The sequence below is a fragment of the Balaenoptera ricei genome, chromosome 11, assembly GCF_028023285.1.
Source record: "Balaenoptera ricei isolate mBalRic1 chromosome 11, mBalRic1.hap2, whole genome shotgun sequence".
Classification (NCBI taxonomy): domain Eukaryota; kingdom Metazoa; phylum Chordata; class Mammalia; order Artiodactyla; family Balaenopteridae; genus Balaenoptera; species Balaenoptera ricei.
Window position 1 is genome coordinate 4,029,635 of NC_082649.1, and position 25,131 is coordinate 4,054,765.

General features: G+C 46.4%; 1 protein-coding gene across 12 annotated transcripts in view; it reads left to right on the forward strand.

Annotated features, from left to right (window-relative positions):
- The first annotated feature begins 525 nt into the window (after positions 1-525).
- FARS2 (phenylalanyl-tRNA synthetase 2, mitochondrial) overlaps positions 526-25,131 on the forward strand; it is a 374,708-nt gene continuing 350,102 nt past the window's right edge. For 2 of the 12 annotated variants that reach the window (XM_059937845.1, XM_059937846.1), the window contains exons 1-4: positions 526-613; positions 4,518-4,706; positions 5,087-5,175; positions 7,253-7,362. Coding sequence is in view for 3 of the 12 variants with exons in the window: in XM_059937842.1 (XP_059793825.1) it covers positions 4,483-4,487; positions 5,087-5,175 (94 nt within the window). In the remaining 9 variants the exon portion in view is untranslated. Of the gene's footprint in view, positions 614-4,432; positions 4,488-4,517; positions 4,707-5,086; positions 5,176-7,252; positions 7,363-25,131 lie in introns of those variants that run through there. The other 10 variants (XM_059937847.1, XM_059937848.1, XM_059937853.1 and 7 more) reach the window with 10 other exon arrangements.

Here is a 25,131-nt window from a genome sequence, read left to right on the forward strand (position 1 = left end):
TGTACAGTTCATTGGCATTAAGTACTTTCACATTGTTGGGTAAACCATCACCTGCCTCCATCTCAGAACTTTTTCATTTTCCCAAACTGAAACTCTGTACCCATTAAACACTAATTCCCCATTCCCCCTCCCTGCAGCCCCTGGTAACCATCATTCTTTCGGTTTCTATGAGTTTGACTGCCCTAAGTACCTCATATACATGAAATCATAGAATATTTTGTCTTTATATAACTGGCTTATTTCACTTGGCATAGTTATCTTCAAGGTTCATCCGTGTTGAAGCATGTGTCAGAATTTCCTTCCTTTTTAAGGCTGAATAATATTTCATTGTATATATATACTACATTTTATGCATTGTTCTGTTGATGGGCACTTGGGCTGCTTCCACCTTTTGGCTATTGTGAATATGCTGCTGTGAACATGGGTGTGCAGATATCTGTTCCAGTGTCTACTCACAGCTCTTTGGGGCAGAGTCGCAGAAGTGGAATTGCTGGATCTTATGGTAATTCTATGTTTCATATTTTTAGGAACTGCCAGACTGTTTTCTACAGCAGCTGCACCATTTTGCATTCCCATCGGCTGTGCACCAGGTTCCAGTTTCCGCCAATTGGAGGTAGGTCCTGTTCTTGTTTCAGTGTCACAGAGGAGGGAGAGAGGGGCGGGGAGGTTAAATGCACTCACACAGCTCACGTGCAGACCGGAATTCGAGCCCAACAGTCCGACTCCAGAGCCTCTGATGCAAAGGTAAGAGGGGGCACAGAGGCTGGGAGACATGGTCCAGGGCACTGCGTGTGGCTTCAAGCCCGGGCCACCTGCCTTCACAGCTCATGTTGGAAAGCATCTTAGATTTAGGGGTTGGTTTCTCTTTTTTCTTTTTTCTTGGACAAAAGTGCTCTTTAAAAAAATCCACATTCTGTAGAAAGATATTATATGTTGAATATCTCTGTATGTCTTTCCCCTGCCTTTCTACATTTACGCTTTAAGATGTTCTGTTATTTAAAATAATCTTTCAAGATATATGCAATATGTTTGATTTTCTTTTTATTTGAATTCTTGGGTCAAATTTTGCTTTTAAATGCTTTGAATAAATACGAATTGATTCTCCTGGAGTTTTGTATATATCTCTGCTCTACGTACCTCTGCCAGAAGTTTGCTTTCAAATAAAACCAAATAAAACTATCTAACCCGAATTTAAATGGGGGGAAACTTGGAGAGTATCAATGGTAAACACTGAGAACTTTTTAAACAAATTCAGATAAAGTGAATTTTCCATCTTTATCAATAGAGGAGCAACAGCAAGGAAATGTACCCACTTCTTTAATCCTTGTGTGTATTTTGCTAAGAGGGTTTGCATTCTCCCTCACGGAGTGGTCATGAGGGGCTTTGCGGCATCCTGAAAGGAGCGTGCTCCCCGGGGGACACTGGCTCAGCTGGGCCCGTGTGTCAGCTCATGTCCCAGCCCGTCTCCAGAGCCCCTCACATTGCTGCCAGGGAGGTGCCCCCTGCAGATACAGACCGAGGGTCTCCTGGACCCTGCTCATCCGGGCAGGCCCTCTGGATGGGCGACCTTGTCTGTGCTGCATTTTAAGGGGAGGGCTGTGTGTGCATGGCCCCGAGCCCCTCCTAGGGTTGAGGGTGAGTGGCTTGTACCATCCACCATCATAGCTGGGTGTGAGATTTAGACAAAGGTCCCAGCGTATCAAGGGCCCACAGTCATGCTCAGATGGACTCTGCCCTGGACGGTGTCTTTGGAATAATCCCTAATTCGGTGGTTCCCAACTTTGGCCGTGCACTGCAGGCCACCTCCAGAGATTCCCATGTCACTGACCTGGTGTGCGCCTTGGCCATTGGGATTTTTAAAAGCTTCACAGGTGATTCTAAATGTATGGTCAAGGTATGGGATCGTTGGTCTAATTCCTCTTGAGTACTTTGCTCTTTGGGCTGTAATTAAGATTTTTCTCATCACAAAAGATACAGAAATGCCTTTTCTCAGGGTGTCCTTATTAGCAGGGATTGCTGGAAAATAGTCCTCACACACACAGGGACTGTCTTCTGTTTTGTTTATTTGTGTTGGAAGGTGCTTTTCACGTCCTTATGGAGCATGTCTCTCTATTCATGCGGCTTAGCGCTGGTGTCTGGAGGGGCCGGTCTCACTTACTCTGCGGGGACTTGAGTTCAGGGACTTGGAGGAAGGACAGGGGTCCGCTCGCCTACATTCACTGCCGGCTCCCGGTCACTCTGCGTTCTGAGGGCAGTTTCATTCTATAAACTGCAGACCGTGATGGGTTCGAGCTGACGCTTCTGTAGTTCCTGAAGTCTTCTCACCCAGAGCCTCACCACCCCTGTGCGTTGTAACACTCAACAGGACATTACTTTGGGAAACGTGGCTGTGTGTTTGCCTGCACCACATAGGCCCTCCGAGGGTCCCTCGGTTTAGAGGGATGCTTTGCCTTAGCTCCTCCCGGGCCCTCGGAGTTTCTTTAAAACGTCAGTGACAGGGCTGGCATCCTCCTCCCTGTGTGACTGTGGCTTTAAGATTATTTGGTTGAAAGTTCGTGGAAGTTTAGAGATGAGGTTTGGGGAAACAAGTGTTCTCCCTGCTTTGATTTCATTTTAAAAATGAATGTTTAGATGTAAAATTTTGAAACTTTGTCATTGTTTTGTATTCTGTTTTTCTGTGAGAGCTCCATCAGTAGTTGAAGCAGAAAGGGTGTATATGATCCCTGGAATTGCTTAGAGACCTCACCTAAGGGCAGAAAATGGTTGGCTTACTCCAGTAGCTGAGGACAAGGACTGCCTTACCCACCCCAAACCCTTTTCACATACAGGCAGAGCAGAGAAACGTATCGCTGTGTGTTTGTACATGTAGGTATATGTAGTATAAGCGTATAATAATGTTACTCTGTGTTCATATGTAGCTGCTGATTCAGAGTGACGTAAAGGAGATTCTCTTAGGGACATCTGCCGGTGATCTTCCTTTGTTTTTTCAAAGAGAGGCACATTTGGGATTGATGTGGTCTCACATTTAGGTAACTTCATGCTAGTTGTGGGCACTGGACTGGGAAGATAGCTTTCTTCTCACGTCTGTGTGGATTCCTCCCCTTAGTCAGTTACCTTGGCGACAGGTGTGTGTGGAGGTGGGCGGTAGGGCGAGGGCCCTGCTGGACAAGGGGACAGATTGCTGAGATCAAAAGCAAGGGCATCCGGTTATTGCTGCTGTCTTGGAAAGTGAGGGCTGTGCTCCCCAGGAAGGAGGGACTTCAAGGGACTCTTGGATCAGCTGGTGTGTTTTTTCTAGTCTCTACTCTAGTTTGCTTTCCGTGTCTCCTTCCCTCTAACTAGTCCCTGGTTGTTGACCTCCAGGGGCTGATTAGTTTCGTGGGTCACTAAGAAAAGGTCAAGGGTTATAGCAGCAGGGCACTTCCTCTTCTGCTGCCTTCACTTAGTTTTCAACATGCTGGATGTTTAAAATGAAAGAGTCAGCAAGGTACCAGCAAATGCTCTTTAAAAATGTAGCCGCTGTTTTGTGTAGGATGTTCTGCCGGCCCCTCCTCCTACCCCCACCCCACCTTCACCCCCCGCCTCCCGGGTTTTCAAAGCCAGCATCATTACTAAGAGAAAACGTTTAGAAGTGGTTCCCTTTGATTAATGATAGGGTGTGTCATCTTCATATAGGAAATGTAGAGGCAAATATTATATTAGAGTAGGGTGGGGAGGGGCTGCTAATACAGCTATAAAACAGTTGTGTTTCTGTAAAGCTAACAAGTGCTATTCTGGTTTCATTGAGACGGAGATAGATGGTTACAGTGACCTGCCTCCTCTGTGCCAGGCATCCTCTGTTGAGAAAACCAGGATGAGTAAGACGTGGTCCCTACCCTCTAAGGACTTACCAGGGAGCTCCCCGCGCCATTTGACTTCTTAGCTATGGACTCTTCCAGGTCATCGGTCATGCCCGTCTCCCTCATTGTCCACCTGCAGGTGCCAAGGCAGCTGTTGTCTCACATCCTGGTGCACTTCCTCTTTGGAGTTCGGTGCTCTCTTTTCACACCTGCTACTCCAAGTGGGGTCCTAGGATGGCAGAATTTCAGGTCCCCTGCCCCCCATCTGTGTTATAACAGGAACCCCAGGTGACAGAGGGCTTGTGCATTCAAAATGTGTTAATATGCAGATTCCATTTGAGTCGGGCTGGGGGTGCCTGAGAGGCTGCATTTCGAATGATCTCCCGCGTGATGCTGATGCTGGCCTGTGGACCACACTGGCACCGGAAAGGCTTCACTCTACGAGCCTGCTTCATCTCCCGTGGTGTCAGAGGGTAGCGGGGATGCTTGCTCATCTGATGACGTGGGCTAGCACAGGCAGCTAACCGAGTGATCTGGACGAAACACTCTCACAGGGAGTCAAAGATGTAAAAAGTGCCTGCTTGCCATGTGCTGGACACGGCTCCCAGATGCCTGTAGACACAGGGATCCGCCTCACGGTCGTATGAGGTAGGCACTGCCATTGTCTCTGTTTCACAGATGGGGCGATTGAGGCACGCAGAGGTTCCATAGCTTGACCCAAGTCGCACTTCCTAACAAGTGAACCGGCAGGGCTGTGAGCCCAGGCGGTGCGGCCTCAAGCGCCCACGCTGGCGTCAGATCGTGGTTCAGAGAGGACGGTGTCTGGGTTTCGGTGGTGGGCGCTTCCAGAAGGCAAGTGGAGTCCAGGTGTGTGGTCAGCATAAGGAGGCTTGAGCGGCAGGGTGGGGCTGTGCAGTCCTTGTTTAGTGGACAGGATTAGAGGGGGATGGAGAGGCAGGTGGGGCGCCAGTGGCCAAGGAGCGGGAGGGCATGTGGGGCAGACTTGGATTAACAAGCATTACGTGGCGTCAGACGCTGGGGTCGACGCTCCTTGTTTCACTTAATCCTTATAGTGACCTGATGGCGTAGGTGCACGTTTTATAGAAAAAGAAACTGCAGTTGAGAGAGATTAAGCAATTTTCCCGAGGTCAGCAGGGAGGAGGGTAACATAATTTGAATTTAAGTCAGTTTTGTCTAATTTCAAAATCTGTTTCTGAGACGTCTTTGCTCTGCTCCCTCCCTGGCAGGGACTCAGAGCAGAAATTGCGATACGGAGAGATCAGAACTTGGTCGCTGACCCTGCAGCATAAAGAAGTCCTCGGCCGCGGGGATGAGGGTAAGAGCACGAGAGCGGGGAAGCAGAGAACCTGCGCGACCCCTCAGTGCTGGCAGTTTAGGCAGGCTGGAGCTCCTTAAATCTCCCTGCGCGGGCTGGTCCCCGGCTGGACACAGGGGGCACCTGCACATGGGGTTCAGTGGCCCCAGGTTGGGATCAGTGTCCATCTGGAGGAACGTTTGTTGGGCTGGACCCCTCTTCCTGAGCTGCGTCCTCCATCCCCACGCCAGCCCTGGAGAGGCAGCTCTGCCCTCGCCCGGGCGCCCGTTTCTGAGACCCCCGAGTGGCAGCGTCAGCGCTGCCGCTTCCTCTGTTTCACCAGAGGCGACAGGTGGTTTCTGCCCTCTCCCCCGATCTTTATGATGATGGCGTTTCTTGGCGCAGACGTTCCTCATTGCTCCAGACGTGAACATCTGAGCTTACTTGCTTTAAATAAATTATCGAACAGCCCCGTGTGACCCCATATAAATCTGGTAAACAGATAACTAAGCTGACAGCAAGTGCGGTGTGCCTGGGAAATTCTTGGCCTCGGGATGCTGGTAATGGAGGGGATTGACTGGGGTTAGCAGATGGGCGCTGCTCATATTTCCCTAATCACTGACAGGCGCACACACTGCCTGGTGGCTCTCTGTGGAGCTGCTCTGTGCACACGCTTCCGGCCCCCAGGGTGTGGAGGGCCCTGTCCCCTCCCCGTTGCGGAAGGTAGCAGGCTGGGCTTTCTGATGTGGTCCCTTTCCTCTTCATCCTCACGATCAAGGCCTGCGTTCATATTTCCGAAGATTATCTTTAAATGGTAGAAGCATCAGTGCTGTATCACAAAAAGCTAAGAAACAGAACAGGAGAAAACACCCCCTTCACTGTCCTACAACAATGATTATCAGTTTTTAATATTATCAGTTTTTTCTTCAGTGATTTTTACATCGTTGTATCTGTTGTTTTGCATCTGCATTTCCCCTTATTGCTACATAATCTTCATCATTACCGTTTTAATGGTTGCATTCTCTGTTGTGATTCTATACCATTAAGTAATTAACTCTGTTGTTGATGAGTATCTTGCTCCCAGCTTTTCACAGTTATTAATAACACCACAAGATATATCTTTGTGCATGTAGCTATTTCCACAGTTTGAATTAGTTTCTTATGACAGAGTCCCTAGTGGTATTAGTAGGTCAAAGAGTATGAACAGTTTTATGGCTTCTAAAGCATATTGCCAGATTGCTTTCCAGAGGAGTGGAACCAATTTACAGTGCCATCACAAAGTCATTTGTTTCCCAGATGGCCAGCTAGGATTAGGGATGCAGCCTCTCACAGCGGGAGAGGAGCAGGAGGCGTGAGTGTCTGTAAAGCTTGCTGGGTCGTATGCGCACTGACTTAAGCCTCAGTGACACTGCGCATTGTTCTTCTTAGTAGGAATATACTAGATGTCCAATGCCAATGTCAGTCATGCAGTTCAGAGTTTAGTATAGCAGTGTGGTAGACATGGAGTAAAGCAAGTATATATATTTCCTGTTTCCCTGGAATTTGAAATTTTTAGAAAGTTGGCAAAGGTGAATTGGCAAGGGCTTTCAGCCACTGTGACGAGGGTCTGAGGGGCCCCCGGCTTTTCGGGAATACCTAATGGTTTGAAGGTGAAGGTGGAAGTCAAGGAGGTTAGGGGGACAGGCGGGAGGAGGGCACTGGAAGTGCCCGGGCACGTGCTCAGGAGCGAGCCTAACCTGGCAGCAAAGTTAACCTCACCTGCTGACTGCAGTCTTTAGGCTGCTGAGTGGAATGCTGTGTTGAGAAGGATTTTGGGTCCCATCTAGGCTTCGTGGGAAAGGAACTGTGATTAACTAGCAGTTTGTTCTAGATCTTTGTCATTGCAGTTTTCTTCAATTCTTTATATTTCCCTTTGGATTGTAAACATTAAATGCCTTTAAGTAGAGACCGGACCTTTTGAAGTTGTTCATTTTTATATCCGTCCCGTAAAGTATCTAGCACATGGTTTTGTATATTATGATGTAAGTGATGGTTTTGTGCTTGCTAATAGAATGATGAATGAATGAGGGAAATTTATACCCTGTCTTCATGGTTCCAGGAGTTGTACTGAAGCCCTGTGGTCAAGTGATGGGTCCCACGTGTAGAACCTGCAGCAGATGCTCTCAGGGGTAAAGGAAGAGGAAATTTGAGCTGAGAAATTTAGGAAAGGTAATGCTGGAAAAGACCTTTGATGTATATATATATGTACACCTCCCAAGTCACCTGTCGGGACCTCCTTGTTCGACAGATGGAGAAGCTGAGCCCTTAAGGATGAGTGTCTTCCCCACGGTCCCTCAGAGAGTGGACGGCAGCTGGGCGCTCAGACCTGGACCTTCTGGCTCCTGGCCCGGCGCCCTTTACGCTACGCTGTGTGGGGGGAACTTGGGGAGCTTGTTTTGCTACTTCCGTGCCCCCGTGCCCTCAACCGATGTATATTTGGAGTGTTCTTTGCTATATGCGCACATTTTTTTCTCCCTTTTGGCTGCATAGAAATGTGTTTGGAGATTGTGACCTTGATGCAACAGTCAGACTGGGGTCCAGAGCAGTAAAAGCCTAGAGATTTGTCTTGAGAGCCAAGAGATAGTGTAGGATCAAAACCCAATTCCCTACCAAATTACAGCTTCATAGTATCTCCGGGTTTGAAAATAAACTTTTCTTCATTTCAAGGGAAGAATGTTCAATGTTAGTTGTGGTCCATGATTTGAGTGTGTATTTGCCACAGTTGTGATTCTTATAAAACTCTCATTATGGTCCATATGCGCAGAGTAGAGGTTTAGGGTCGTCAAGGGAGCATTAACTTTGGAAGCTGACAGCAGAAGCCCTGCATCGGCTGTGCTGCTTCCCCCTGCTTCCTCTCCAGCGCCCCCTGTCCCCCGCAAGAGGACAGCACGTTGGTCATTGGCATTCTGAAGCTCAGGGCTTTACGAGTGAGAAAGCACTTGTGAACGTCAGAGCTGGAGAATCGTCAGCCCACCGCTTCCTTGACGCCCTGTGGTGTCCACCCTGGGACTTGAGCGGTGTGTGGGACCTGGTGCCTGCTCAGCCCTTGGCGGCTCCAGGCCCCTTGGAAGTGATGTCAATCTCGCAAGCTGCCCGTGGTCATAGCTACTGGGTGATCGGGTTTGGAATTGATGGGTATTCACGTTTCAAGAGGGCTTTTCCTATGTTTCTGTAACTTTCCAGTCTAAACGTTTGTCCTTGGTGTGACTGGATAGCTCTTTTCTGTGTGGTGCTGGAGTGTTTAAAACCGGCTCTGTGTGTTAACTGCTTTCTTCCTGGGAGAGCACAGGGTAATCTACTTAGGCCCACTTGTGGCCTAGTGGACAGGATGACTTTTCTCCACATCCCCACGAAACTAGCTCCATCCTGCCTTCTGTGTGGGAGCTGCCAATGTGGTTATTATTCAGTGCCAAGCAGCTGGGAGAGACTTATGACCTGCTGATAGCATTTTGCTGTAACATGCTGAGGTTGGCACCTTTTACTTTGTCTGGTCTTGGCGGGGTTAAAGTTGTTTTCAGGATAGGAACTAGAAGCTTATCCTCAAAAATTTAGACAAAAAGGAAAAATTGAAAGATGAGAGAAAATTTATTCAAGTTCCCTCCACCTGAATGCAAACCATTCATAACATTAAAATTTTTTCTTTCATTCTTTTCTCCTGTATAATTTTTTTGTGGTTCTAATTAGACTGTTTATGAAAGTTTTACCTTTCTCTTTTTCTTTTATTAACATCTATATTTTCCCTTGTTATTATAGAATTTCCTTTACAGAAGTTTAATTTTTCATTGATAGGCCTTTATTGAAATGTCTGCTTGTTCTGTCAGCATTGGGCCAGAGACTCGTCCTTTTCCATCCACGGGACTCTGGCTGCCCCGAGTGTTATTATTTTTAACACAACAAGGGGTTTTCTCTATATGAGACGACAGGGCTTTCTTTCTCTTTTAACTTCTGTGTGTTAAGACATACACACATGTATGCAACCCTGTAAATGTTACTAAGGAAAAAAAGACTTAAACGGAGTTTTCTTTACTTGTAGATTGTGGTATTGAACTCAGATCAACTTATTTCTAGCCTGGCCTCTTTAGATATATGAACCTCTTAAGACTGAGACCTTTTCAGCTTTTGACCATGCTGGCTTAGTCAGCTGGGGAGAGGACCATGAGCCTCTTTTTAAGCATGGGCGCGGAGGGTGAGTGAGAGCCTAAAGGTCTGTAAGTGATGGGCAGTGGGGCCCGTGGTGGGGTCTAGCTGTCAAAAATGAGAGACAAAAGCCAGCCACAGACTGCGTTCTCCCATAATTGTAATGCATTTTTGATCCGTATTGATGTAATATATCCATTGTGGCTCCATGTGATTCACCCGCAGTAGATTTGTTTGGGGGTAAAAGTGAGTTTAAGTAACTTTGCATGCATCCTAGGATCTACTGAATGTTTTTGGGTTTTATGCAGTACACATACATATTCATCCGCAAACCAAATTTAGGCATGTAAAGCTCTTTGACTTCTAATGAGCATTTTAGATGTGTGCAGTGTCTGAAGCTTGTAGATAATTTAGAAACAAGCAAATAACTTGGGACCATCTTCTGGAAGCAACTCAGATTATGAGTGAAGCTGCCATCCTTCCAAGGGTGCCTTTTGAATTTAAAGCATGGCAGTTTCTTTCCTAGTATCCATTTACCCAGAAATTAAAGTATAACAATTCCAATAAGTATGTCTTCTGGGCTTTGCTTACTATTAATCTATACTAAGTCTCATAACCTGTATTTGTGGAGTATTTTTTTGTGTTTCAGGTGAGTTTTCTGTACATTCTCACTCACGCTTCATAACGGCCCTGGGAAGCGTGGACTGGGAGATGTCTTTATCGCCTGAGGACTTACTGTTGGACGTCTGAGGACAATGTTGCCACCTCAGAAAAGATGCTAACGGTGGCGCAGAGTATAGAGTGACCCGGCAGAGAGAGCCCAGGGGATATCAGCACTTAAAGATCGGGCACGTTTCTGTAGCTGCTGGGAATGTGCTCATCGAGGAGGGTTTTGAAAAGTTGGATTATTCCCAGGGTGTGCTCGAAGACGAAGGGCTCTTTCTTCCTGCCCCCTGTGCTGGGCTGTCACTTCTTAAAGAACCATCTGTCAGATTTTCAGGAGCACAGTGCTTACTGTTGATTTATCCATTTTAAAGGGGTCCAACCTGGACTTGAATAAAAAAGTTGGGTGTCCAGTGAGTGCTGGAGACCAGTGTTGGGCAGTGAAATCATGGTCCCTCTCCTTAGGAGCTGCTTGCTTGGGATGCGTGGTCACTAGGAGGTCACGTCCCTGCTCCCGGAGCCTTGGGTTAGGCAGGGGAAACCGAAGGTTGACAGCAGACCCAGCGCCTGGTCTTTGGTGGTATAACAGGGGAAGGACAAGGTGCCATAGAGCACGGGGGCGTGGCCTCTAACCCGGGTTTGAGGATTCTGGGTGGCGAGTGTGAGTGTGTGTGTGTGTGTGTCTGGCAGGTGGTGGTGCTGAAGACTGGCCCTCGCCCGCAGACGTTACGGCTCCACGGGTGCGGGGACTGCTGCAGCACTGGGAATTGTAACGCTTCCCAGATCTCAATGGACAGCAAAATCTGTGAGCCTCCAAGCCTTATAATCATGCGAGGCATATGGATTTTATCCGTGGAGACATTCTTGGTATTAACGAGCCACCGAAGGACTTTAACCGGGAGAGTGACTTGATTAGACCTATAAATTTGCAAGATCTTGCTGCTGGTTTGGGGGAAGATGGACTGGGGAGGCTAAGCCTGGGGGCAGTGAAGCCAGTTAGGGAGCCCCCGTAGAAAAGGTGGCCTGATGGAGGGGGTGGCAGTAGAGATGGAAGGAGGTGGGTGGATCCCAGATGGAAGAGCTGGATTCAGCAGAGCTTGTGATGGGGGCGGGTGTGGGGCGGGGGAGGGTGACCAGTTGACTGAGCGGGGTGGGACTGGGGAGAGGAGGGATGATGTTAGGGAAGGATTGGGTTGTTTCCGTGTTCAGTAGGGATCAGTGACCCCGCCGGTTTCTCCTTCCAAGAAATAGCTCAGGAAAGTCCATTAGCTGTTTGCTAAGCTCTGACTTCACTTGATAAACTGCCTGTAGTCTGACTTCTCCTCAGGTAGAGTCTCCTTATATCTTGTTCCACCTCAGTTTGAGCGGGTACGTGTTTTTCTTCTAATGATTAATCATCTTGCATATCTTATTTGCATAAGGGCTCAGTTTCGGGGGCTTCTCCCCACACTTGTGATCAGCGGAAGTCCCGGTGGCATGGGGCTTACCAGCGGCTCAGGGGCATCCAGAGATCTGCAGCTCCCGTTTGTAAAGATTGAGCAATAGTTGGGGAAGTATAGATTCATTACTCTTTCATTTAATTGAATTACAAATTTATATTACTTTTATCTGAAAAGTTTTTGGAGACTTTTGAGTCAAATTTCGTATAGTAATCTGGAGTTTTTTGAGAAAGAAAGAAATCTATGTCACAAAAGTTCAGGGACTTCCCTGGTGGCACAGTGGATAAGAATCCACCTGCCAATGCAAGGGACACGGGTTCGAACCCGGGTCCGGGAAGATCCCACATGTCGCGGAGCAACTAAGCCCATGTGCCACAGCTGCTGAGCCTGCGAGCCACAACTACTGAAGCCCGTGCACCTAGAGCCCGTGCTCTGCAACAAGAGAAGCCACCGCAATGAGAAGCCCACGCACCGCAACGAAGAGTAGCCCCCGCTCTCCGTGACTAGAAAAAGCCCGCGTGCAACAACGGAGACCCAACGCAGCCACAGATAAATAAATAAATAAATAAATAAATTTATTAAAACAAAAACAAAAATTCAGTTGTGCTTTATTTTAAGAAAACCCAGTACAGAAAAGTCTTAAATGACAAAGCAGGCAAATTCTGGGTAGAGATAACTGGTGGTTGATGGTGTTGCTTCATGGATTCTTGGCTTTGTGACTGGATGTGCTTTAGGGATCTTTTGTAATGTAAGGGTTCTATGTTTACATGGCTTGGATTTCAGGAATAATCTTTTGGAATAAGGAATGGCCTACCTGGCTATTATTTAATCAACTAATATTGTTATGAGAATCTTGGGTAAGCATTATTAAGGATTAAGACCCTTCGCCACCACGGAATGCTGGATACTGTCAGACAAGGAGAATCTTTCTTTATGTATGTGATGCCTGACCTTTGCCCTTTACTGTAGTTTTTGTAGAAAGCTGTCCCATCTCTTTCCTTGCACGTAGTGCCTGCAGAAATGCCTAGTGAAATCTAACCCTGTGTGTGACGTTTTGGTCTGTTGACATAAATATGATTCGAAAGTCATACATTATATGTAATGAAATTCACTATAGATTTACCTAGGTAAATGAATGAGTTTTGAAGCCAGAAATCATAGAGGGAGATGAGAAATTCACTTGAGTGAGAAAAAGGAACAAAGAGAAATTATCGTAATACAATCTGAAAAAAAGAACCCACATCTGAAAAATACAAGACCTACACATTAAGTATTTGCAGTGAAGTAATATCTCTCCCCCATCTTTCAAAGGAAGACTGACATGCCAGCAATAAAACATATATTTCCCAAAGCGTCAGGATCTACTGTTGGCAACATATCATTTTGAAATGAATTTGTCTGCTTTATTTCTAAAGAGTAGACTGGTTTTTAAAGAAAAGGGGAACAGAGGGCACCAGAATCCCTAATGCTTTTGTGATGGGCTGGTCATATATGCATGTTCAGAGGCAAACGACCGTGATAAACTACCATACAGGAACCTGCTTCATTTCCATGAAGTCATTTCCCTCCTGCCACCTTGCGTGGCATCAACAGATGAGTCGTGCGTGAGACATAAAGCCGTGTACTGCTGGCGCTCACTCTGTCGTCTTGTGAGGGCATCACTACGGCGAGGGGTGCCGGTGGCTATCCAGATGCTTAACTGGCAGCCTTAACTGACTGGTGGAGCCAGCTCTCTGCTGGCTGACATCTGCTGTTAGAAGTTACTTATAAAGAAAAGATCACTCTAGTCAAAACAGCCAGAGAGAAGTTTAGATGTCTGCTGTACTACTCCCAGATTCATCTAGGGAGGAGGGATTAGCTCCTTCTCTAAACACTTGTTTGTGTTGAGTGTGTTTTTCCTGTGTGTAAATCGTACTTTCGAATACATGTTATAAGCAAAACATCTGAAACAGACATAGATTCTTGAAGTTTTGAACATTGTAAAGGAGTCTCTAAAACTACCAAAACGACACATTAACAGACGAAAGAAATTGATAGGACCACGTGTAAAGAGCTTGGAAGGCCACACTCCTGTCCTCACAGTAAGAAAACAAGCTCAGCAGACTGAAAGTCAGCAGCTCTTCTTAGGTCCCTCAGAGAACTGACGTCCCGCGGTAAACAGCTGCCCCGAGGAGTGGACAGAGAAGTGGGTACCGAGACTCGCAGTGTCCTCGAGGCAGAGGTCCGGGAGCAGAGCGCCCCTGCCCCCAGCCCCCCAGCACTGGTAGGGACAGTTCAACCGTGACGGGTGATGGCTGGGCGCTTGGCCGGCACGAGCCAGGAGCCCCGCCGGAGTCTCAGAAAAACCCTCTCCTGCGTCTGGCAGTGGGAAGGGAAGGGTCTCCAGTTTGAAATAGAGCCAGAGCATTCTGTGCTCTCATTTTACCAAAATTAAAACTGTTTTACCAAAGCTCGACAGACTTGGCTTTACCAGAACCTAAGTGATTTGGGGGGACGGGATGTACCCGCTTCCACTCCCCTCTAGGCTTCTGGTCTCGCCTAATGGGGGGGCAAGCTTGTACCTGGGAAAGTCTCAGTCCAGGGGCACAGGCTCAGGGAAAGACTGAGAGCCGAGCCTAGTACCGCAGGGGGCTTCCCGCGCCCAGCACGCAACTACAGCCTCAGCCTCCTGGATCGTAACGAGGGGTGACAGCTGGAAAACTGCAAGGCCCAGACCCTGCTTAAGGGGGAGCCAAAGGCAGTGGGGAAGACGAGGCGAGGACCCCTCAGTCTCTGACACGTGCAGCCACGGCCAACAGTAAACCCAGCCTGCTCCAGCCAGAGAAACATAAAACCTAACACTAGAGGCCTGGCTGCCTCAGTTCCTTCTACACAATACATCATGGCTGGCTTTCAGCAAAAAAATTACAAAGCATACCAAAAGGCAGAACACGCTTTGAAGAGGCAAGTGAAGCATCAGAATCAGAGTCGGATACGGCAGAGATTTTTGAGGTATCGGACTGGGCATTTAAAGTAGAAATGATTTGGGCTCTAATATGCTAAGGGCTCTAATGGAAAAGGTGGACAAAATGCAAGAACAGGTGGGTGTAAGCAGAGAGATAGAAACTCTGGAAAGAATCAAAAGTTAATGCTAGAAATAAAAAACACCATTACGGAAATGAAGACTGCCTTTTGGCTTATGGGTAGACTGAGCTGGGCCAAGGAAACAGTCAGTGAGATACATCAGTAGAAATTTCTCAAACTGAAAGGCAAAGGGAAAAAAGAATGAAAAATACCAAAACAGAATACCTGTGAACTGTAGGACAACTATAAAAGATGTAATACATGTGTAATGAGAATACTGAAAGGAAAAGAAAGAGAAAGGAAAAGAAGAAATATTTGAAGTAATAATGGCTGAAAAATTCCCCCAAATTGATGATAGCCATCAAACCACTAATCTAGGAAGCTCAGAGAACATTATGCAGGCAAATTCCAAAAAATCTACACGTAGACCTATTATATTCAAACTGCAGAAAATCAAAGACAAAGAGAACATCTTGAAGAAAGCCAGAGGAAATAAACACCTTACCTATAGAGGGACAAGGATAAAAATTCCATCTGGTTTTTCACAAATCATGCATGCAAGAAAGAAAAGCTCACCCACCTAGAATCAGTGAAATTATCCGTTAAAAGTGAAGGAGGAATAGACTTTCTCAAACAAACAAAAATTGAGGGAATTAGTCACCAGCAGATCTGCCTGGCTAGAAGTGTTAAGAGAAGTTCTTCAGAGCAAAGGAAAATGATGTAGGTCAGAGACTCTGATGTGCATAAAGAAAGGAAGAGTGTGAGAGGAGGAATAAGTGAAGGGGCCTCTCGGTTCCCGCCCCTGATGCTGTCCTCACGTCCAGCACCCATGTTCCCACCCATGCTGAACAACACAGACATGAAGAACAGTGCATTGTTGGTTCAGAAAAGGAAGAGACGCTTTCTCGACCCACAGCTGCAACTGAAACGGACACAGCAAGCTCTCTGGCTCATGGAAGAGAGAAATCTGCTCCAAAGACTCTGGGCAGCAGTGCAAATAAGGAATGAAAATATGATGAAAGCCGCCTTCCCCTTGGCTTTATGTCTTTATAGACATTAGTAATGTGCCTTATCGTGTCTTACGCCACAGAACACTTTCTTACAGTATCGTCCTGCCAGTTACATTGTGGCAACATTTTGAGAACAATCACTCAGAGCTTCAAAAAACAGAATTGAATATGTTGGGTAGACAGTTGAGCTCTTTAAAAGCCAAAAATTATTATAGCTTTTTAAACTAGAAATGAAAAGGCCACGGAAGGGTCCTATATGTTTTAACTTTTAATAAGGGAAATATTGATTGCTGTCACCCACTTAAGCAGAAAACCCTTTGCGGTCAGTCCTCCCTTTAAAGAGAAAGAATAAAGGGTTCTTGAGAACAAAAAGTGAGAAAATCGCTGTGGATTATCACCAGCTGTGACTGGCGCATTTCTTGCTATGACCTCATCAGGAGCCACTGTTAAGAAATTTCAAGTACCTGTGTGAGTCCCTGTCTGGGTCTAGGTTTTTTCGTCCTTTAACCCGGGAAGCTGATTGTTGGTGACCTGAGCGACTTGGAACCGCAGTTAGCTTCTTTCCTCTTCGGCTCTTTGTCTATTTTGTATGTTATTTTTTCCTCCTCTACTATTTTTTTCTTATTCTTCCTTAAAATTTTTCCTTCTTTCTTCATTCTTTTACTTTTTAATTAACGAATCCACAGAGCCCCTCCAGCCCGCAGAGACTATTCCTCAAAGTCCAGAGCATGAGGCCTTGAATCACACCAATATCCTGAAACTGTGCGAGGTGATTGAGACCCAGGAGACGCTCTTCCTGGTCATGGGGTACATCACTGGAGGAGAGATGTTCGGCTCCGTGCTGGACCACGGCCTCCTGGAAGAGAAAGAGGCCGCGGCCGATTCCTCCAGGTGGTGTCCGCTGGGCAGGACTGGTGTGCAGCCACCAGGGGGCGTTGTCCACGGGCCCTAAAGCCACAGAACCTGCTTTAGGACGTTGACCTGCACAAGAGAGACGGCAGACTGGCTTCAGCAGTGCGTTCACTGTCATCAGCAAGCTGAATACCTTCTTTTCTCTTTCATTCCAGATATATTCTTTATTACAGCACACAAACAAACATCCGTTTTCTCTTTTTCTCTTCATTCTCTGTTAATTTTACAGTATTCCTAATCAGTGATGACAAGGACTGTTTTCCCAATAGGATCAGAGACCCAAGACTTACGTTATTGGGAAGGACCTTAGAGCCTCCCGTTGTTTACAGACTCCCAGAAGTTACATTCCTGGCCCAAAGCCACAGCTAGTTGTTGAGAGAATTGGGATTCAGTCCTGAGGCCAGCTGAATGCCTTCCGTGGCATCCCCCTTGTTATGCCTGGAGCTCCTCCACAGACAGTTATCAGGGCCCCTCAGTGGTCACCCGGTCCCTGCCTTTTAAGGGAAGGGATTCAGGGGGCTGCGTGAGCAGGTATTGAGCAGAATATACGACTATTTTTTCTTTGTGTTCATAGAGAGTGAAAACCTGCTTGATCAATTCCTGACCCTGAACCCCAGTGAGAGGCATGTTAGAGGCAATCATGAGGGACCCATGGATACACGGGGCCCCGAGGAGGGCTGGAACCCCCCGACTACTGGAGGACCCGGCAGACTGAGTCAGTGCTGTGCCTGGGCTACACGTGGGACTCGGTCCAGGACGCACTGATGGGCTTGAGCGTGACGAAGTGATGACCACCTGTCCGCTCCTGGGCTACAGGACACCCCAGCTGGAGGGCTGCCCCGTCCCCATGACGCCCTGCCCTCAGCCGACCCCCCCACAGCGGCAGTCCTTCCCCGGCCTGTGAGCTTGTGCCCTAAACCTCGGGCTCCACAGCCTCCCGGGCTCAGGGCTGTGGCCTCTGGCTGGTGACACTGTGTCTCTCGAGTGGACGGTTCGGTCGTGGCAGAGATGAGACAACCAGCCACGGTGGGCAGCACTTTGCAGAGTCCCTTGTGAATTACCTTGTCTGCAGTCCCCTGAGTCCTTCTCTGCGCAAGCAGGGCGGGGTCCCGAGCGCAAATTCCACCTGAAAACCTGAAAGAAAAATGGAGCTGTCCAGAGTGCTGGAATCGCTGAGTGTGGTGGAGCCCTGTTCCGCTCGGGGGACAGTGCCCTGCGGGCCTGGGGCGCACTAGCACCCCAGGAGTCACGGCGCTAGGAGGAGCCCGGTCCAGGCCTCACGGGGGCGGCTCAGGGCAGCCTCCCTGCTCCTCTCCGCTCCTGACGAGCTGGAGGGCGGACGTGGGGTGATGCCTTCGGCCGGAGCTGTCTGTTCAAAGGTCACTTGTTAAATTGGAAGCGCCCCTTTCCCCTGGCCAGTCCTTTTCTAGTTTGTACAAATTAATTTATCCAAGTCGTTAATATTTTGACTCCTGAGGGAATATTAGGAGCTGGGTATGTAAATATGGATAATAAATATTTGTTAAACAAATGTATTTATTGGGCAGCTACTATGTGCTTGGATGGTGCTAGAGCTAGAAAGCTGATAAAATATACTGCTTGTCCTCCAGGAGCAGTAATTAGTTGAAGATTCATTCACAAGTATTTATTATGTGCCCAGCACCCAGCAAGTAATAAAGAAGCGTCTCTTTACTTTTAGTTGGTGAATGGTGCAGGTAAGTGTAGAGGCTGGGCCCTGAACCCAGCCTGGGCATTTGGGAGGTTGCTGGGAATGGAGGGAAGGTGAGGCGTCCTAAAGGAAGTGAGGATTGAGTGGATGGGTGGGTGGAAGTGAGCTGGCTGAGGAAGGACGGGGTAGCAGGGATCTTCGGAGACCTGGCCCTGACAGAGCAGAATGTACATGTCAGGAGTGCATTTAGCAGTGAGCTGTGTGCATGGTGAAAACAGTACACCGTTCACCTGGAAAGGTAGGTGCAGGTAAGTTCTGGGCTGCTGGGGTCCAGCAGAGGCACCCAGCACGCTCCACCTGCCTTCCTGGGTTGCCCAGAATATAGACGTTAACTGAGAAGATTTCGGATGCACGAACTCAGTGCTTTCCATAGATGTTCTGTAGGACACAAGGTGCTTGGATATTAATAAATGCCACGTGATAAATAGGTCCTAGGGTCCAATTGGTTCAGAAAAGTCAAGAGATTCGAGTCCACTCTGTGTCCCTTTGTCTGTGCATGTCCCAGCAAACATTTATTTACCAAACAGTGCTTTTCTATCTCCATGTCAGTTGCCTTTCTCCCCTTTGACACCCCAAACCACTACCCCTGACATCCTCTTTTGTCTTTAGCTGAAGATGGCATTTAAGCTGAGCGCTTCAGCCATTTTGGTGAGTTACTGAGGTTTCCTGGGTCTCTCCCATGTTACATGTTCTTAAACTTTTTATTTTTTCCTGTTAATCTGTTTCATGTCAATTTAATTCTTAGACCAGCCAGAAGAACCTAGAAGGGTAGAGGAAATTTCTTCCCTCCCAACACAGGTATAGTTCAGGTATTGCTATGGAATTAGGATATAATAGTGACCAAAACAAACAAAAGGGTTTACAGTCTGGTGGGTCAGACAAATGTCCATCAAATAATCATGTAAGTAGATATAAATTTAATTGGAAAATGATCTGGTAAAACAATTCATGTTTTAAGGCACGACAAGAAATATTTAAACAGTTTTTTTTTCTCTGCCCGTCGTTTGGGCCTCCTCCCTCCCCTCTGGTGCGTCTCGTGCGTCTGCAGTGTGCATCAGCCAGACCCCCACCCCAGTGGCAGAAATGCCTGCTCAGCCATAAAGATAACTTTTCTTCTCCGGGTGCCAGCCGTGTAACTCCTCCGAAGATAACACTCGTTTCTCAGTCCTGTGTGGGGTCACGATGACCCATGCCTTGTACTTGGACGTCTCTTTGGTGAACTTTATGTACAATGCAAGGTATCATTTCCCTTAAAGATAACAACTGGTATAGAACAGGCTGGGTCAGTTGACCTGGGGATATACTGGGCTGAACCTAATGGAAGTTCTTAGCTTAAGTACTTACTTATGACCTTATCACTGTCATTAGTTGTATTACTCGTATTCTGCCTATTTTGCGAGATTATTGGCTTTGCATTGTCCAATGTGTGACTTAGTCTCCCATAAAAATAAGGATGACTAGGCGACTTGAAACGATTGACTAAATACGTAGTTCTATAGGATCAATGATTGTAGTACTAGTTAAATCAATCTAGAGGTGACTTAATGTATAGGTTAGGATGTGCTTGGATTAAACGCAAATACTATACCATTTTATATAAGGGCCTTGAACATCTGGATTTTGATATTCGTGGGGGCCCTGGAACCAGTCCCCAGCACATACTGAGGGACGACTTTATTTACTATGGAGGTACCGATGAGATACTCATAAAGATAGAATAGGGCATATAATTAATTGTCATAAGATGTAAAAATTCTAGAAGTTTTTCCTCCAATCTGTAAGATTTTCCCTCTCAAGAAAGGGTTTTTTTTCCCCCCTTTAACTTCTATTATTTTAAAGATCCACTGGGTCATTTAAACTGATACAGTTCTGATGGACAGAATGATGTTGCATACAACCTGTCTTTCATGCCATCTTGCAATTGCCCTGCTTTGCCCAAGAGAGATACCAAGGTTTGGCCTTATGAAGATGGGGCTGTTTTTCCATTATCATTTAAGAGTTGCTCCAAAGACCTGCTCCTGCTTTCCTTATACTCCAAATTATACAAGTAGCAAGTTATACTTCTCAGTCATATACTTTTAATTATGAGTTTCTGTTATGATATGAATACTTAGGGTGGAAAGCAGCTGTCATCCAGAATCGTACCTGGGTTTCGGGTTTACTGCCAGCTACCTGGGAGGACAGAGCAGAATGACCAGTTTGGTGAAGGGCTCATTACTGCTGGGCCTTAGGGAAGAGCTGGTAGGAAGCTGGCCTCACCGAGGACTTTCCCTGGCTGCCCCTTGTTCTGCAGTGACAGCAGCTCCTGCTGTACGGTCCTGTAAATGTATTCATAAAGAGTGAGGATAACGCATACACACTTTACCTGCTTGAAACTGATTGACAATTCACCTCTGGGATTTATTCTCTCTACCAATTAATTTATAATCTGTTCCACTTTTCTCTTCCCTTACCTGCCAGTCACTGCTCTTTTCAGGGATAATTGCAAGGAGGAAGAGACTATGATTTTCTATCAGTGTGTTTGTCACAATTTCATTCTGCTATTATGTGAAAATGTGGATCCTCCCACCTCTCAACCATTATTTCTTCCCTTTCTCAGTTCTTGTTCTGTTTCTTGTAAGTTTTTTGAACATGTCGGTGAAGGAACATTTGAATCATTATGGTGAAATGAATTTCCTTCTGCCAACATCTGAAGAGCACACATTCCGGGTCCCAAAGCATAGATACATGAACAACTCTGTACACGCAGTGTTGGAGAAAATGTAGCTGTTTACCCTAACACTTCAATGAAGTGAACGACAGAGTCCAGCCTTCCCTCTGCCTTTCCGGGCTTGGCTGGCGGCCCCTGGGATGCTGTCCCATTTCTGGGAAGATGTGCACTGAGGTTACAGATTCAGTGGAAGGAATGTCAACTGGCTGTCCACCGAGAACACATCCCGTGTTCCCTTGTCACTTCCCCGCCTCCTTAGATTGTCATGTTGAGAGACAAGCCGTCTTGCTGCAGGAAGGCGTTTGTTAGCAGCACTGCAAACATCTGCATCCTTGTACGTCGATGTAGCTCACAGGCGCAGAGCTCGAGAAGTTTGAGCATTTATCAGAAATGGCTTTCACCTTTCTTAGTACTCCTTTTTAGTTTGGTTATTCCTTTTAGGTTAATAAAGAATGTTTCTATGTTGCTTGGCTACTTCAGAGACACATTAGCATATCAGGTCCTTCTGGACATCTCATCCCCTCGTAAACTGGCAGCTCTGGTGCATGTTTTGAATATTTCCCCCTCTGTCAAAGGGGAGAGCAATTGCTGACATATACTGTGTGCCAGAGCCCTGGAAGCAACTCTGTTTCCAGCTTTTGTATCACAGCTAAGGAAATTGCCAGAGTCATGCATTGTTAAGTTTGCTCCCCGATGCTAAGTGCACCTGATGGGGCTGCTGAGTGCTGCCCCCTCTGCCATCCAGCGGCAGGCGGGGACTCGCGAGACCCCAGCCGCTCTGCCTGCCTCCCCGGCCGGGGGCGTTCAGCTGTGTCCTCCCTGCAAGCTTCAGGCGCATAAGCATCACTCAGCTGCTGAAGAGCCGGGGCCACAGGCGTTTTTGTTTGTTTATCGTAGGGCACGTGACCTTCCTACAGCTCAGGCAACAGGTTCTAAAAAACTAGCCTCAGAACTATTTTGCATATGTTTGCAGGTTACCTATGGAAAAAAAATGTCCACTTGTTTAGGAAGGTGCCTATCACAATTTATGCTTTGTGATAAAATATTTCCAAAATTCCAAAATATTTTCCTTATTAAGCACCATGAGAAAGATGAAAGGCAGATGACCAAATATTTCTAACATGTGCAGTATATGTGATGGATGAATTAGTTATAAAACAATCATCGCTCTAGTAGTAAAATATCAAGAATTGCCAGCTTAAAAAAAGAAGTCCAAAGTTTAATAAATATATGAAGACATTATAAACATCACTAGTAATCAGTGAAATGAATATAAAAGCATACATTTTAAAGCATCAGAGTGGCAGAGATGAGAAAACAATACTCAGTGTCAGGGAGGAACTGGAAGTGTGACTTCTTTCTTATCATAGGTATGCTTTTTAAAGTATTATGACAACTTAGAAGATGCACATGCTTTTTTGACATGATGGTTACCTTCGTTCAGGGTTGCTAAGTACGGCATTATTTATGTCACGTGACCGTCAGTGGGGAGCTTACTGGGCCCGGTCCCTCTGAGCTCTAACTCACTGCATCCAGGGCTTACACTTCGCCCCAGGGGAAGCCCAAGCTGCTGTGCTGGTGACTGAAACGACGTTTATTCTGGACAGAACGATCACAGATTCTAGAGCAGGGGCCCTGACATATTGTCAGAAGGAACGCTTTTCATTTCCTTCCATCAAATCATGAACATCTGCACGGGGCTGTCCTGGCCAACCAACTCATAAACAAGTTGATAGAAGGTAACTCTTCCGCAATTTGAAGTAGACCCACTGGTACAATATGTTTAAGTTTCTGTAGGATGCTGATTTCCAAAATCAGTCATGTACTCTACCTTATTCAATTTCTCCCAACATTAGAGTGATGTTCCAAAATTATGAACATCTAGAATGAACTCACCTGTGTCTCTAAATTGACTATAATTGCTGTCCTGCCATGGTTGAGGTGCTTGTGAGCTGTTTTTAGTCATAACGTTTGTGATACCAAATACATTTTTTTCTTCCAAATTTCTGGACACCAGCTGGGTGTCCTACAATTAAGTTAAATTCTGTACTGACAACCCGGCGTTAGCTCAAACCCTGCAGGTGAAGGGCTCAGTCCCACCAGACTTCCCCTCCTTCAGATGCTTGTCGCTATCTGGGTCTCCACCTGTACCTTTCACCAACCAGCTGTAAATCTTTGGTTTCCATAACCCCCTCCTCAGGTTCAACGATTTGCTAGGTTGGCTTACAGAACTCAGAAAGTGCTTTACTCAGTATTACGGATTTATGATGAAAGATATAACTCAGGAACAGCCAAATGGAAGAGCTGCATAGGATAATGTGTGGAAAGGGGGCAGGGTGGGAGAGCGGGACCTCTCCACCCTCCCAGCACTGCAATGTGCTCACCACCTGTATGCACTCCGAACCCCATGATTTAGAGATTATTATGGAGGTTTTATCATGCAGGCATGATTACAACAAGTACAGGGATATTGTGGATTAGAAAAAAAATCAGAAACGTGGCATCAAAGAAATTTCATGTTCATTAACAGACCTCTTTGGATTATGCCTCCAGGCTCCCCCAGAGATATCTTCATTCATTAACTCTGATGGGGTCGTTAGATTTGAATAGTAAGAACATGTGAGCATGTGAACATATGTACGTTGTAACTTCTAAAAGACTGTACAGCTGTTAGCATTATTAGGTCAGTACTGTTCGCTGATCATCTTATTAAAGACTGTCGAATATTTTTGGGACCATCATTTCTTATGAACTCTGAAGTTTTCAGGTATCTACCTCAGTCAGCCATCTTTGGATAAAAGATTTAATTTTCTCTCGTATTGTTTAGTTGAATTAATCGTGGTGGTCTGCATTTTAATGTCTCCTCTTTCAAAGTGTGTTTATTAGACGGACGAGTTGTAGTCTTAAAGTGCTTTGTACGTAGATACTCAGAATGAGAGATTAACCGGAGCCCATGTTTCACATCTTCTGGGGGCATTTAAATGTCTCTGCTTTCAGCATGTCCAGCCTGCCCTGCTGTACCTGTTTTACTCCTTAGGATTCACTGATCACAGAAAAGGGCTCAAAAAATAGTGCTGTCCTGGTGGCTGGGATTTCCTCATATCTGACCCTGAAAGTTAACTTGACGGACGGTCATCTCTATGTTACTTTGGCATCTTAGGACCAGGAGTGGAAGGTCAGATACAAGGACGTATGTAAGGGAGAGCTGGGGGTTAGCTGCCCCACCCCCACGTTGGGTGTTACTGGGTCACAGTAGGGTTGGGTCTAAAGGAAGTGTGAGATCAATATGGACAGAAATGGACCACAAAACAAGGTGTGGGGAATATTCCCTGTGGTCCAGGCGAATATCAGGTAACATTGGCTGCTTCTCAGGGCGGGTTCTACCCCTGTTCCTGGTCTTAAAGAGTGCGTTACTCTGAACCCATTGTCCACTGTTACCAGTGTAATCTGTGGTCTCAGAACTTGTGTGAGGATGTGTGTGTGGTTCAGTGAAAATCATGTAGAATTGCTTCAGACCTTACGTGCCAGCTGTTCGGCAAATGACTTTAAATACATTATTTCATTTAGTTTTCACAGAAACTGTGAAATGGGTATTCTTCACCCCCATGTTTCAGACAAGAAACTAACGTCCTGAGAGGTAACATGATTTGTCAGGCTCCAGGTTAGGTTTGCAAAGTACTGGAGCCAGGAATCAAACCCAGGACTGCGTCACTCTGGTGACCGACGGACCCTGGGCACCTACTGTGTGGAGAGCCCTGGGCGGACACCAGAAATGCACAGAAAACTAAGCTGCCTCCACCTCAAGAAAGGTGACACATTGTCCTCATCGGAATGCTAAGGAGGTTCCAAAGTGACTCAATTAAAAGCACTGCATAAAATGCATGACATTATACCAGGTTGGCAGTGGTTTCCTGCCAATATATGAAGTGCTAAGAATCAATGGGAAGAAGTATATGGTTATAAAACAGAAATGAGCAGAGCATAGAAAGGCTAATTGAAAGCGTGGAATGTTAGAAAACCTGCAGATTTATTTATGTGAAGTTTGGAAGATGCTACTCTAGCAGTTTCTGGCTGGTTTTGATGATTGATGGTGTACCTAAAATAGCTGAGCTACTCAGATTAACTCAACAGTGCTTTATCTAAAAGCATGCTCTCTCAGAGAACTTTACTTTCGTGCACCTGAAGGGCACGCACCTGTGTTATATTGGGTATAAGATGCTTTAGGGTCAGAGAGGAAATGCAAACAAAGGCAGTCTTACGTGGTTTCAACACCAT